Below are 13,892 nucleotides of genomic sequence, written 5' to 3' on the forward strand. Positions count from 1 at the left end.
ATGAAAGAAATTAATTTATTTTTAACTCCATTCTTAAAAGCCCAAGAAGTGGCAACTGATCTGGTAGAATGAGCTGTAATTCTCTGAGGCGGAGACTGCCCAGCCTCCAAATAAGCCTTGTGAATCAAGTTTCAACCAAGATGCCAAAGAAATGGCAGAGGCTTTCTGACCTTTCCTAGAACCAGAGAAAATAACAAATGGACTAGAAGTCTTCTGAAATCCTTAGTAGCTTCAACTTTAGTATTTCAAAGCTCTTACCACATCCAAAGAATGAAGAAATCTCTCAAGAGAATTCTTAGGATTAGGACACAAAGAAGGAACAACAATTTCCCTACTAATGTTGTTAGAGTTCACAACTTTAGGCAAAAATGTAAACGAAGTCCATAAAACTGCTTTATCTTGATGAAATATCAGATAAGGAGACTCACAAGAGCCGACAACTCAGAAACTCTTCTAGGAGAAGAGATAGCCAAAAGAAATAACACTTTCCAAGAAAGTAGTTTAATATCCAAAGAATACATAGGCTCAAAAGGAGGAGACTGCAAAATCCTTAAAACCAAATTAAGACTCCAAGGAGGGAGAAATAGACTTAATAACAGGTTTGATCCGAACCAAAGCCTGAACAAAACAGTGAATAATAGGAAGCTTAGCAATCTTTATATAAAATAAGACAGAAAGAGCAAAGATTTGTCCCTTCAAAGTATTTGCAGACAAACCCTTATCCAAATCATAATAATTCCGAGGAATTATAAAAGAATGCCAAGAAAAATTATGAGGAGCACCATGATATATAGGTTTTCCAAACCCGATAATAAATCTTCCTCAAAACAGAGTTATGAGCCTGTAACATAGTGTTAATTACTGAGTCAGCGAAACCTCTATGACTAAGAACTAAGCTTTCAATTTCCATACCTTCAAATTTAGAGATTTGAGATCCTGAAGGAAAAACGGCCCTTGAGACAGAAGGTCTGGCCTTAAAGGAAGCGGCCAAGGCTGGCAACAGGACATCCGGACAAGATCTGCATACCAAAACCTGTGAGGCCATGCAGGTGCTATCAGAAACACATGGTATTGTTCCAGTATGATCTTGGAGATCACCCTTGGGAGAAGAACTAGAGTTGGAAAAATGTAAGGAGGCTGGTAAAACCAAGGAACTGCCAAAGCATCCACCATCTCTGACTGAAGATCCTTGGATCTGGAAAGATATCTGGGAAGTTTCTTGTTCAAACGAGAGGCCATCAGATCTATTTCTGGAAGACCCCACATCTGAACAATCTGATGAAACACATCCGGATGGAGAGACCACTCCCCTGGATGCAAAGTCTGACGACTTAGATAATCCGCTTCCCAATTGTCTATACCTGGAATATGAATCACAGAAATTAGACAAGACTTGGACTCTGCCCAAGAAAGTATTCGAGATACTTCCTTCATTACTGAGGAACTACGAGTCTCTCCCTGATGATTGACATATGCCACTGTTGTGATATTGTCTGTCTGAAAATGAATGAAAAGTTCTCTCTTCAAAAGAGGCCAAGGCCTCTATTTATCAAGCCGTCAACCGCAAATACGATGGAATTCCGCAGCGTATTTGTGGCAAGCCTGATTTGCCTTAGTTATCAAACCCTACAGACCGGCAAAAGTAGAATTTGGTGACGTAACATACTATCCGCCGGACTCAGTCCGACACAGATCGATGCCCGGCACTATTACGGCCCAGCGTACCTGGTTTTTAATCCGCCGCCCTGAAAGCGGCGGATGCCATAGGAATTAATGGGAGTCGGAAAGCAGCGAAAGCTCATGTTCGCCGCTGCCCGATATCCCATTGATTCCTATGGTAATGTTTACACCTAACACCCTAACATGTACCCCGAGTCTAAACACCCCTAATCTGCCCCCCTACACCGCCGCCACCTACATTATACTTATTAACCCCTAATCTGCGGTCCCAACGCCGCCACCTAAATAAAAGTCATTAACCCCTATCCCGCCGCTCCCGGACCCCGCCACAACTAAATAAAATTATTAACCCCAAAACTGCCGCTCCCGGAGCCCACCGCCACCTACATTATACTTATTAACCCCTAATCTTCCGCCCTCTACACCGCCGCCACCTACATTATATTTATTAACCCCTAATATGCCCCCCTACACCGCCGCCACCTACATTATATTTATTAACCCCTAATCTGCCCCCCCACACTGCCGCCACCTACCTACATTTATTAACCCCTAATCTGCCGCCCCCAATGTCGCCGACACTATATTAAATGTATTAACAACTAAACCTAAGTCTAACCCTAACACCCCCTAACTTAAATATAATTTAAATAAATCTAAATAAATATTACTATCATTAACTAAATAATTCCTATTTAAAACTAAATACTTACCTGTAAAATAAACCCTAAGATAGCTACAATATAACTAATAGTTACATTGTAGCTAACTTAGGCTTTATTTTTTATTTTACAGGTAAGTTTGTATTTATTTAAACTAGGTAGAATAGTTACTAAATAGTTATTAACTATTTAATAACTACCTAGCTAAAATAAATACAAAAGTACCTGTAAAATAAAACCTAACCTAAGTTACAATTACACCTAACACTACACTATAATTAAATTAATTCCCAAATAATTATCTTAAGTACAAAAAAACAACACTAAATTACAGAAAATAATAAAATAATTACAAGTAATTAAACTAATTACACCTAATCTAATCCCCCTAATAAAATAAAAAAGCCCCCCAAAATAATAAAAAGCCCTACCCTATACTAAATTACAAATAGCCCATAAAAGGGCCTTTTGCGGGGCATTGCCCCAAAGTAATCAGCTCTTTTACCTGTAAAAAGAAAATGACAACCCCCCACATTAAAACCCACCACCCACACGACCAACCCTACTCTAAAATGCACCCAATCCCCCCTTAAAAAAAGCTAACACTAACTGAAGATCACCCTACCTTGAGAAGTCTTCACCCAACCGGGCCGAAGTCCACCACTAAGTCGGCAGAAGTAGTCCTCCAGACGGGTAGAAGTGGTCCTACAGACGGGCAGAAGTCTTCATCCAGGAGGCATCTTCTATCTTCATCCATCCAGCGCGGAGCGGCTCCATCTTCAAGACATCCGACGCGGAGCATCCTCTTCTTTTGACGTCTTTTTGCTGAATGAATGTTCCTTTAAATGACGTCATCCAAGATGGCATCCCTTGAATTCTGATTGGCTGATTGGAACAGCCAATAGAATGCAAACTCAATCCTATAGGCCGATTGCATCAGCCAATAGGATTGAACTTCAATCCTATTGGCTGATTGCATCAGCCAATAGGATTTTTCCTACATTACTTCCGATTGGCTGATAGAATTATATCAGCCAATCGGAATTCAAGGTACGCTTGGGGGTCTCATATGAAAACGAGCAAAGGGGATCGCTTCCGATGCTGCAGTCAAAAGACATACAACTTCCATGCACATAGCCACTGAAGGGAATGACAAGCTAAACGAAAGACAAGCTAAACCAATTTCATTTGTCTCTTGTCTGTTAAAGACAAAGTCATGGACACTGAATCTATCTGGAAACCTAAAAAGGTGACCTTTGTTTGAGGAACCAAGAAACTCTTTTGTAAATTGATCCTCCAACCATGCCTTTGAAGAAACACTAGTTGTTTTGTGTGAGATTCTGCTAAATGAAAAGACTGAGCTAGTACCAAGTTATTGTCCAAAAAAGGAAACACAGCAATACCCTGCTTTCTGATTACAGATAGAAGGGCACCGAGAACCTTCTTGGAGCTGTCACTAGGCCAAATGGAAGAGCGACAAACTGGTAATGTGTGTCTAGAAAAGAGAATCTCAGAAACCGATAGTGGTCTGGATGAATTGGAATATGAAAATGCCCTTGCTGAACAAAAGGCAGAGTAGTCCTTATAGTCACCATCCTGAAAGTTGGGACTCTTACAAAACGATTTTAAAAAGTTTCAGATCCAAAACTGGCCTGAAAGAATTCTCTTTCTTTGGGACAATGAATAGATTTGAATAGAACCCCAAACCCTGTTCTTGTAGAGGAGCCAGAACAATCACCCCTGAAAGCTCTAGATCTGCAACACATTTCAGAAAAGCCTGAGCTTTCACAGGATTTGTTGGAATATGAGAAAGAAAGAATCTTCTCACAGGAGGCCTTATTCTGAATCCTATTCTGAACAGAAGCTGACCAAATTTCCTGAAACAATTTCAATCTGCCACCCACCAGCTGAACTGGATTGAGGGCCGCACCTTCATGCAGTCTTGGGGGCTGGATTTGGTCTTGTATAAGGCTTGGTTTTATTCCAATTTGAGGATGGTTTCCAATTGGAACCAGAGGCCTTCGGGGAAGGAATAGATCTTCTACCTGCCGTGCTAAACTATCCAACCAAAAAGTTGAAGCAGCAGCCACATCAGCCATTGATATAGCAGGTCTTAGGAATATAGCCAGAAGGTAAATATGCTCTTCTAAGGTAAGATTCAATCTTCCTATCCAAAGGATCCTTAAAAGAAGTACTATCTTCCATAGGAATAGTAGTACGTTTGGCAAGAGTGTAAATAGCCCCATCAACCTTAGGAACTTTTCCCCAAAATTCTAAATTAGCCACAGGTAAAGGATACAACTTCTTACACCTAGAAGAAGGATTGAAAGAAGAACCAGGTTTAGACCATTACTTAGTAATCATATCAGAAACTGCATCTGGAACAGGAAAAACCTCAGGAACAACCTTAGGAGGTTTAAAAACAGTATTCAAACGTTTACTGGCTTTATTATCAAGAGGACTAGATTCTTCAATACCCAAAGTAACCAGAACTTCCTTCAATAAAGTATGAATATAATCAATCTTAAACAGATTGGAAGATTTGTCAAATTCAAAATCTGAATCAGGATATTCTGAACCAGAAGAATCCTCATCAGCAGTGGATATTTCAGTATGCTGTCGGTCAATACAAATTTCATCAGATTTATGAGAAGTTTTAAAAGACCTTTTACGTTTATTTGAAGGCGGAATAGCAGACATAGCCTTATCTATAGCTGCAGCAATTTAATTCTTTACATCTGCAGGAATATCAGGTACTTTAGACGTTGAAGGAACAACAGACGGTGTATTAGTACTAATAGAAACATTATCTGCATGCAAAAGCTTATTATGACAGATGCCATATAATTGGACTGAAGAAATAACATCAGTTAATTTACAACTGACACACTTAGCTTTGGTAGAACTTTGTTCAGGCAGCATGGTTTCTACAGCAACATCAGAGGCAGGATCAGATTGAGACGTCTTGCAAAATATATATATATATAAAAAAAAAACCATTTAAACAAAATATCCAATTTCCTCATATAGCAGTTTCAGGAATGTGAAAAAAATGCTTATGCAAAAGTAGGATGAAAAAAAATAAGCATCATAGCTCCTAACATGGAGAGAACCTGAAGCAAAAAGGAAGAGGGGTTATATACAAAAAACAGAATTTATGTTTACCTGATAAATTACTTTCTCCAACGGTGTGTCCGGTCCACGACGTCATCCTTACTTGTGGGATATTCTCCTCCCCAACAGGAAATGGCAAAGAGCCCAGCAAAGCTGGTCACATGATCCCTCCTAGGCTCCGCCTTCCCCAGTCATTCGACCGACGTAAAGGAGGAATATTTGCATAGGAGAAACCATATGATACCGTGGTGACTGTAGTTAAAGAAAATAAATTATCAGACCTGATTAAAAAAACCAGGGCGGGCCGTGGACCGGACACACCGTTGGAGAAAGTAATTTATCAGGTAAACATAAATTCTGTTTTCTCCAACATAGGTGTGTCCGGTCCACGGCGTCATCCTTACTTGTGGGAACCAATACCAAAGCTTTAGGACACGGATGAAGGGAGGGAGCAAATCAGGTCACCTAGATGGAAGGCACAACGGCTTGCAAAACCTTTCTCCCAAAAATAGCCTCAGAAGAAGCAAAAGTATCAAACTTGTAAAATTTAGTAAAAGTGTGCAGTGAAGACCAAGTCGCTGCCTTACATATCTGATCAACAGAAGCCTCGTTCTTGAAGGCCCATGTGGAAGCCACAGCCCTAGTGGAATGAGCTGTGATTCTTTCAGGAGGCTGCCGTCCGGCAGTCTCATAAGCCAATCTGATGATGCTTTTAATCCAAAAAGAGAGAGAGGTAGAAGTTGCTTTTTGACCTCTCCTTTTACCAGAATAAACAACAAACAAGGAAGATGTTTGTCTAAAATCCTTTGTAGCATCTAAATAGAATTTTAGAGCACGAACAACATCCAAATTGTGCAACAAACGTTCCTTCTTTGAAACTGGATTCGGACACAAAGAAGGCACGACTATCTCCTGGTTAATGTTTTTGTTAGAAACAACTTTCGGAAGAAAACCAGGTTTAGTACGTAAAACCACCTTATCTGCATGGAACACCAGATAAGGAGGAGAACACTGCAGAGCAGATAATTCTGAAACTCTTCTAGCAGAAGAAATTGCAACCAAAAACAAAACTTTCCAAGATAATAACTTAATATCAACGGAATGTAAGGGTTCAAACGGAACCCCCTGAAGAACTGAAAGAACTAAATTGAGACTCCAAGGAGGAGTCAAAGGTTTGTAAACAGGCTTGATTCTAACCAGAGCCTGAACAAAGGCTTGAACATCTGGCACGGCTGCCAGCTTTTTGTGAAGTAACACAGACAAGGCAGAAATCTGTCCCTTCAAGGAACTTGCAGATAGTCCTTTCTCCAAACCTTCTTGAAGAAAGGATAGAATCTTAGGAATTTTTACCTTGTCCCAAGGGAATCCTTTAGATTCACACCAACAGATATATTTTTTCCATATTTTGTGGTAAATTTTTCTAGTTACAGGCTTTCTGGCCTGAACAAGAGTATCAATGACAGAATCTGAGAACCCTCGCTTTGATAAGATCAAGCGTTCAATCTCCAAGCAGTCAGTTGGAGTGAGACCAGATTCGGATGTTCGAACGGACCTTGAACAAGAAGGTCTCGTCTCAAAGGTAGCTTCCATGGTGGAGCCGATGACATATTCACCAGGTCTGCATACCAAGTCCTGCGTGGCCACGCAGGAGCTATCAAGATCACCGATGCCCTCTCCTGATTGATCCTGGCTACCAGCCTGGGGATGAGAGGAAACGGCGGGAATACATAAGCTAGTTTGAAGGTCCAAGGTGCTACTAGTGCATCTACTAGAGTCGCCTTGGGATCCCTGGATCTGGACCCGTAGCAAGGAACCTTGAAGTTCTGACGAGAGGCCATCAGATCCATGTCTGGAATGCCCCACAATTGAGTAATTTGGGCAAAGATTTCCGGATGGAGTTCCCACTCCCCCGGATGAAATGTCTGACGACTCAGAAAATCCGCTTCCCAATTTTCCACTTCTGGGATGTGGATTGCAGACAAGTGGCAGGAGTGAGTCTCCGCCCATTGAATGATTTTGGTCACTTCTTCCATCGCCAGGGAACTCCTTGTTCCCCCCTGATGGTTGATGTACGCAACAGTCGTCATGTTGTCTGATTGAAACCGTATGAACTTGGCCTTTGCTAGCTGAGGCCAAGCCTTGAGAGCATTGAATATCGCTCTCAGTTCCAGAATATTTATCGGGAGAAGAGATTCTTCCCGAGACCAAAGACCCTGAGCTTTCAGGGGTCCCCAGACCGCGCCCCAGCCCACCAGACTGGCGTCGGTCGTGACAATGACCCACTCTGGTCTGCGGAAGCTCATCCCCTGTGACAGGTTGTCCAGGGACAGCCACCAACGGAGTGAATCTCTGGTCCTCTGATCTACTTGTATCGTCGGAGACAAGTCTGTATAGTCCCCATTCCACTGACTGAGCATGCACAGTTGTAATGGTCTTAGATGAATTCGCGCAAAAGGAACTATGTCCATTGCCGCTACCATCAAACCTATTACTTCCATGCACTGCGCTATGGAAGGAAGAGGAACAGAATGAAGTATTTGACAAGAGTTTAGAAGTTTTGATTTTCTGGCCTCTGTCAAAAAAATCCTCATTTCTAAGGAGTCTATTATTGTTCCCAAGAAGGGAACCCTTGTTGACGGAGATAGAGAACTTTTTTCTACGTTCACTTTCCACCCGTGAGATCTGAGAAAGGCCAGGACAATGTCCGTGTGAGCCTTTGCTAGAGGAAGGGACGACGCTTGAATCAGAATGTCGTCCAAGTAAGGTACTACTGCAATGCCCCTTGGTCTTAGCACCGCTAGAAGGGACCCTAGTACCTTTGTGAAAATCCTTGGAGCAGTGGCTAATCCGAACGGAAGTGCCACAAACTGGTAATGCTTGTCCAGGAATGCGAACCTTAGGAACCGATGATGTTCCTCGTGGATAGGAATATGTAGATACGCATCCTTTAAATCCACCGTGGTCATGAATTGACCTTCCTGGATGGAAGGAAGAATTGTTCGAATGGTTTCCATTTTGAACGATGGAACCTTGAGAAACTTGTTTAGGATCTTGAGATCTAAGATTGGTCTGAATGTTCCCTCTTTTTTGGGAACTACGAACAGATTGGAGTAGAACCCCATCCCTTGTTCTCCTAAAGGAACAGGATGAATCACTCCCATTTTTAACAGGTCTTCTACACAATGTAAGAATGCCTGTCTTTTTATGTGGTCTGAAGACAATTGAGACCTGTGGAACCTCCCCCTTGGGGGAAGCCCCTTGAATTCCATAAGATAACCTTGGGAGACTATTTCTAGTGCCCAAGGATCCAGAACATCTCTTGCCCAAGCCTGAGCGAAGAGAGAGAGTCTGCCCCCCACCAGATCCGGTCCCGGATCGGGGGCCAACATCTCATGCTGTCTTGGTAGCAGTGGCAGGTTTCTTGGCCTGCTTTCCTTTGTTCCAGCCTTGCATTGGTCTCCAGGCTGGCTTGGCTTGAGAAGTATTACCCTCTTGCTTAGAGGACGTAGCACTTGGGGCTGGTCCGTTTCTGCGAAAGGGACGAAAATTAGGTTTATTTTTGGCCTTGAAAGACCTATCCTGAGGAAGGGCGTGGCCCTTGCCCCCAGTGATATCAGAGATAATCTCTTTCAAGTCAGGGCCAAACAGCGTTTTCCCCTTGAAAGGAATGTTAAGCAATTTGTTCTTGGAAGACGCATCCGCTGACCAAGATTTTAACCAAAGCGCTCTGCGCGCCACAATAGCAAAACCAGAATTTTTCGCCGCTAACCTAGCCAATTGCAAAGTGGCGTCTAGGGTGAAAGAATTAGCCAATTTGAGAGCATGAATTCTGTCCATAATCTCCTCATAAGAAGAAGAATTATTATTGAGCGCCTTTTCTAGCTCATCGAACCAGAAACACGCTGCTGTAGTGACAGGAACAATGCATGAAATTGGTTGTAGAAGGTAACCTTGCTGAACAAACATCTTTTTAAGCAAACCTTCTAATTTTTTATCCATAGGATCTTTGAAAGCACAACTATCTTCTATGGGTATAGTGGTGCGTTTGTTTAAAGTAGAAACAGCCCCCTCGACCTTGGGGACTGTCTGCCATAAGTCCTTTCTGGGGTCGACCATAGGAAACAATTTTTTAAATATGGGGGGAGGGACGAAAGGTATACCGGGCCTTTCCCATTCTTTATTTACAATGTCCGCCACCCGCTTGGGTATAGGAAAAGCTTCGGGGGGCCCCGGGACCTCTAGGAACTTGTCCATTTTACATAGTTTCTCTGGAATGACCAAATTCTCACAATCATCCAGAGTGGATAACACCTCCTTAAGCAGAGCGCGGAGATGTTCCAATTTAAATTTAAATGTAATCACATCAGGTTCAGCTTGTTGAGAAATTTTCCCTGACTCTGAAATTTCTCCCTCAGACAAAACCTCCCTGGCCCCCTCAGACTGGGGTAGGGGCCCTTCAGAACCAATATCATCAGCGTCCTCATGCTCTTCAGTATTTTCTAAAACAGAGCAGTCGCGCTTTCGCTGATAAGTGGGCATTTTGGCTAAAATGTTTTTGATAGAATTATCCATTACAGCCGTTAATTGTTGCATAGTAAGGAGTATTGGCGTGCTAGATGTACTAGGGGCCTCCTGTGTGGGCAAGACTGGTGTAGACGAAGGAGGGGATGATGCAGTACCATGCTTACTCCTCTCACTTGAGGAATCATCTTGGGCATCATTTTCTCTAAATTTTGTGTCACATAAATCACATCTATTTAAATGAGAAGGAACCTTGGCTTCCCCACATTCAGAACACAGTCTATCTGGTAGTTCAGACATGTTAAACAGGCAAAAACTTGATAACAAAGTACAAAAAACGTTTTAAAATAAACCGTTACTGTCACTTTAAATTTTAAACTGAACACACTTTATTACTGCAATTGCGAAAAAGTATGAAGGAATTGTTCAAAATTCACCAAAATTTCACCACAGTGTCTTAAAGCCTTAAAAGTATTGCACACCAAATTTGGAAGCTTTAACCCTTAAAATAACGGAACCGGAGCCGTTTTTATATTAAACCCCTTTACAGTCCCTGGTATCTGCTTTGCTGAGACCCAACCAAGCCCATAGGGGAATACGATACCAAATGACGCCTTCAGAAAGTCTTTTCTATGTATCAGAGCTCCTCACACATGCATCTGCATGTCATGTTTCTCAAAAACAAGTGCGCAATAGAGGCGCGAAAATGAGACTCTGCCTATGATTAGGGAAAGCCCCTAGAGAATAAGGTGTCCAATACAGTGCCTGCCGGTTATTTTACATAATTCCCAAGATTAAAATAATTCCTCAAGGCTATGGAGTATAAAATATGTTTATATATAAATCGATTTAGCCCAGAAAATGTCTACAGTCTTAAAAAGCCCTTGTGAAGCCCTTTTTTTCTTTCTGTAATAAAAATGGCTTACCGGATCCCATAGGGAAAATGACAGCTTCCAGCATTACATCGTCTTGTTAGAATGTGTCATACCTCAAGCAGCAAAAGTCTGCTCACTGTTCCCCCAACTGAAGTTAATTCCTCTCAACAGTCCTGTGTGGAAACAGCCATCGATTTTAGTAACGGTTGCTAAAATCATTTTCCTCTTACAAACAGAAATCTTCATCTCTTTTCTGTTTCAGAGTAAATAGTACATACCAGCACTATTTTAAAATAACAAACTCTTGATTGAATAATAAAAACTACAGTTAAACACTAAAAAACTCTAAGCCATCTCCGTGGAGATGTTGCCTGTACAACGGCAAAGAGAATGACTGGGGAAGGCGGAGCCTAGGAGGGATCATGTGACCAGCTTTGCTGGGCTCTTTGCCATTTCCTGTTGGGGAGGAGAATATCCCACAAGTAAGGATGACGCCGTGGACCGGACACACCTATGTTGGAGAAAAGATTTCTGGTGCCAAGTATGACCCAAGATGCAAAAAGGAAAAAAATATTTTGGCGCCAAAGTTATCAGGAAATGATGCAACTCGCTTCATAACAAGCGCAACTCCGCAACTAAACAACGCGCGTCAAAAAAGACGCAGGAAATGACAAAACTTACGTCACCTTAGACGCACTTTCACGCACCGAGAATGACGCCATAAAAAAAAATGCATTTTGCGTCCCCGCAAGCCTAGTTTGCCCGCGAAAATTTGGAAAAGAAACAAAGTCAAATTGAAAAAAATCAGAAACCCCAGGTAAGAAATACAAATAAAAAATAATCTTCCCAAATATAAATTCCATACTGAAACTAGTCTGCAGAAAAGGGAGATATACATAGACCTGACGCTTGGCAAATATAAGCAAATACATATATTTAAACATAACATAAAGCGCCAAACATAGCTAAGAGTGTCTTAAAATAATGATACATACTTACCAGAAGACAGCCATCCACATATAGCAGACAGCCAAACCAGTACTGAAAAATATCAGCAGAGGTAATAGTATAGGAGTATAACGTCGATCTGAAAAGGGAGGCAAGGAATGAATCCCTACGACCGATTATGACCGATTACAGAGAGTCTTTGAAAGGATTTCCCATGGGTGAAACCACGTAATCAACAGGCAATAAAACATACTACCTTCACATCCCTCTGACAAACACTGTACTCTAAGAGGAATTGGGCTTCAAAATGCTTAGAAGTGCCTGTCACAGAAGAAAGTCAAGCACATCTTCCTTCACCACCTCCACAGGGAGGCCAAGTTTGTAAAACCTGAAGTATGTGTGTGGTGAGAGGTGTATTTATAGGCATTTTGAGGTTTGGGAAACTTTGCCCTTTCCTGGTAGAAATGTATATCCCATACGTCACTAGCTCATGGACTCTTGCCACTTACATGAAAGAAATATGTTCCCAGAAGAAAGCTAAACAACAGAGGAGTGAGAAAATTTGAGAAAAGGAGATACAGAAATTGAGGAACAAGGGAAGGCAGAGGAACTCACCTCAAATACATGATGTAGAATATAAAATATAAACTCACTGTCTAAAAGCTAGCTCCCTCATTACATCATTATGTAAACATTATGGTTACCTGGACTTCCTTTAGTTCATCATCAATTTTCAGTTTTCTTTCTTCAATCTTTCGAACCTCTTCTGCAATTTTATGTTTTATTTTTTCCATTTCAGTTTTCTGGTCACTAGCATTCTGCAAAACAAATGGAACAGCACTGAGTTATTAAATTATATTGCCTATAAAGACAATAAGTTTTACTGTTTTTAACCATGTGTGATTGTTGTCTAAATCAAGGCCACATCATTACAAACTATGTAAAAAATATGCATATGATGACTTAGTTACAATTTCTTTTATATTAGAAAATATTTACTCAATGGCATCATTAAAGGGACATAAAATCTCATATGTTTCTTTTGTGCTTCAGACAGAGCACACTCTTTTAACAGTTTCCAGTTTCCTTTTATTATAACATTTTCTTTGTTCTCATGGTATACTTTGTTGAAGATATACCTAGGTAGGCAGCAAGCACGTGTCTAGAGCAATATGTTTGGAAACACTACTGCCGGCTATTATTATTGCAAATGTTTAATAAAACTGCTGCCATATAGTGAACTAGACAAGTGCAAAATCCTGAATCTACCTACCTCCTTTTCAATACAATATACCAAGAGAATTATATAAATTGGATAATAGAAGTAAATTAGAAAGTTGTTTGTTTGTTTTTCATTACACTATCTGAATGGTGAAAGAAAATGTTTGGGTTTTATGTCCTGTTAAAGAACTATTAAATACAATACAATTGTATAATTCACAAAGGCATTCTAAAAAGACAATGTAGTAACACTTACTCTGATTTTTTTTCTGACAAATTTCAAAAAGTACTTTAATTGTCCAGCTCCATATGATAGCGATCAGCCAATCACAAACTAATATACTTATCCACTGCAAACTCTTACACATGAAGCATCAGAAAGATTTAGTAATGAAAGTGAATTGGAAACTGTCCTAAAACAGCATGTTCTATCTGAAATTATGCTTTTATCTTTATAGTGGTGTTTAATACAGTGACAATTTTATATTTCACTTGTACAAATTGCATTTAGGAGGGGGAAAAAAAAAAATGTCCTACATATTACATGCAATGCCCATCAAAAAGAAGAAATCGCTTAAACACTTTGCAACACACTGAATAAAAATCTATTATAAAATATATTTAAGGCTTCCACAACTGTACCTGTAATTTCACAATTCAAAGAATGGTCAATATTGTCCATGTAAAGAAACCAAATGAATATTTATATAAAGTTACCTGCATTGAGAAAGTAATCTCTTGTAGAGCAGAATCAGCTTCGGTTTGTTTAGTTTTCAATAAAAGGCTTTGTTCTCCTGCTTTTCTTTTCAACTCGTCTACAAGAGACTTGGCTTCATTAAGCTTTGATACTCCAGCCTACATGAATATGTCA

At 40.6% G+C, this 13,892-nt stretch overlaps 1 protein-coding gene across 1 annotated transcript in view; it reads right to left on the reverse strand.

Annotated features, from left to right (window-relative positions):
- The window catches only part of DYNC2H1 (dynein cytoplasmic 2 heavy chain 1), a 1,178,830-nt gene that overhangs the window by 739,925 nt on the left and 425,013 nt on the right, over positions 1 to 13,892 (reverse strand). Inside the window, exons 53-54 of the mRNA XM_053705582.1 lie at positions 13,739 to 13,876; positions 12,505 to 12,618 (exon numbers count right to left, since the gene is read on the reverse strand). Of these exons, the coding sequence (XP_053561557.1) occupies positions 12,505 to 12,618; positions 13,739 to 13,876 (252 nt within the window). The remainder of the gene's footprint in view (positions 1 to 12,504; positions 12,619 to 13,738; positions 13,877 to 13,892) is intronic.

This window comes from Bombina bombina, chromosome 3 (assembly GCF_027579735.1).
Source record: "Bombina bombina isolate aBomBom1 chromosome 3, aBomBom1.pri, whole genome shotgun sequence".
NCBI lineage: Eukaryota > Metazoa > Chordata > Amphibia > Anura > Bombinatoridae > Bombina > Bombina bombina.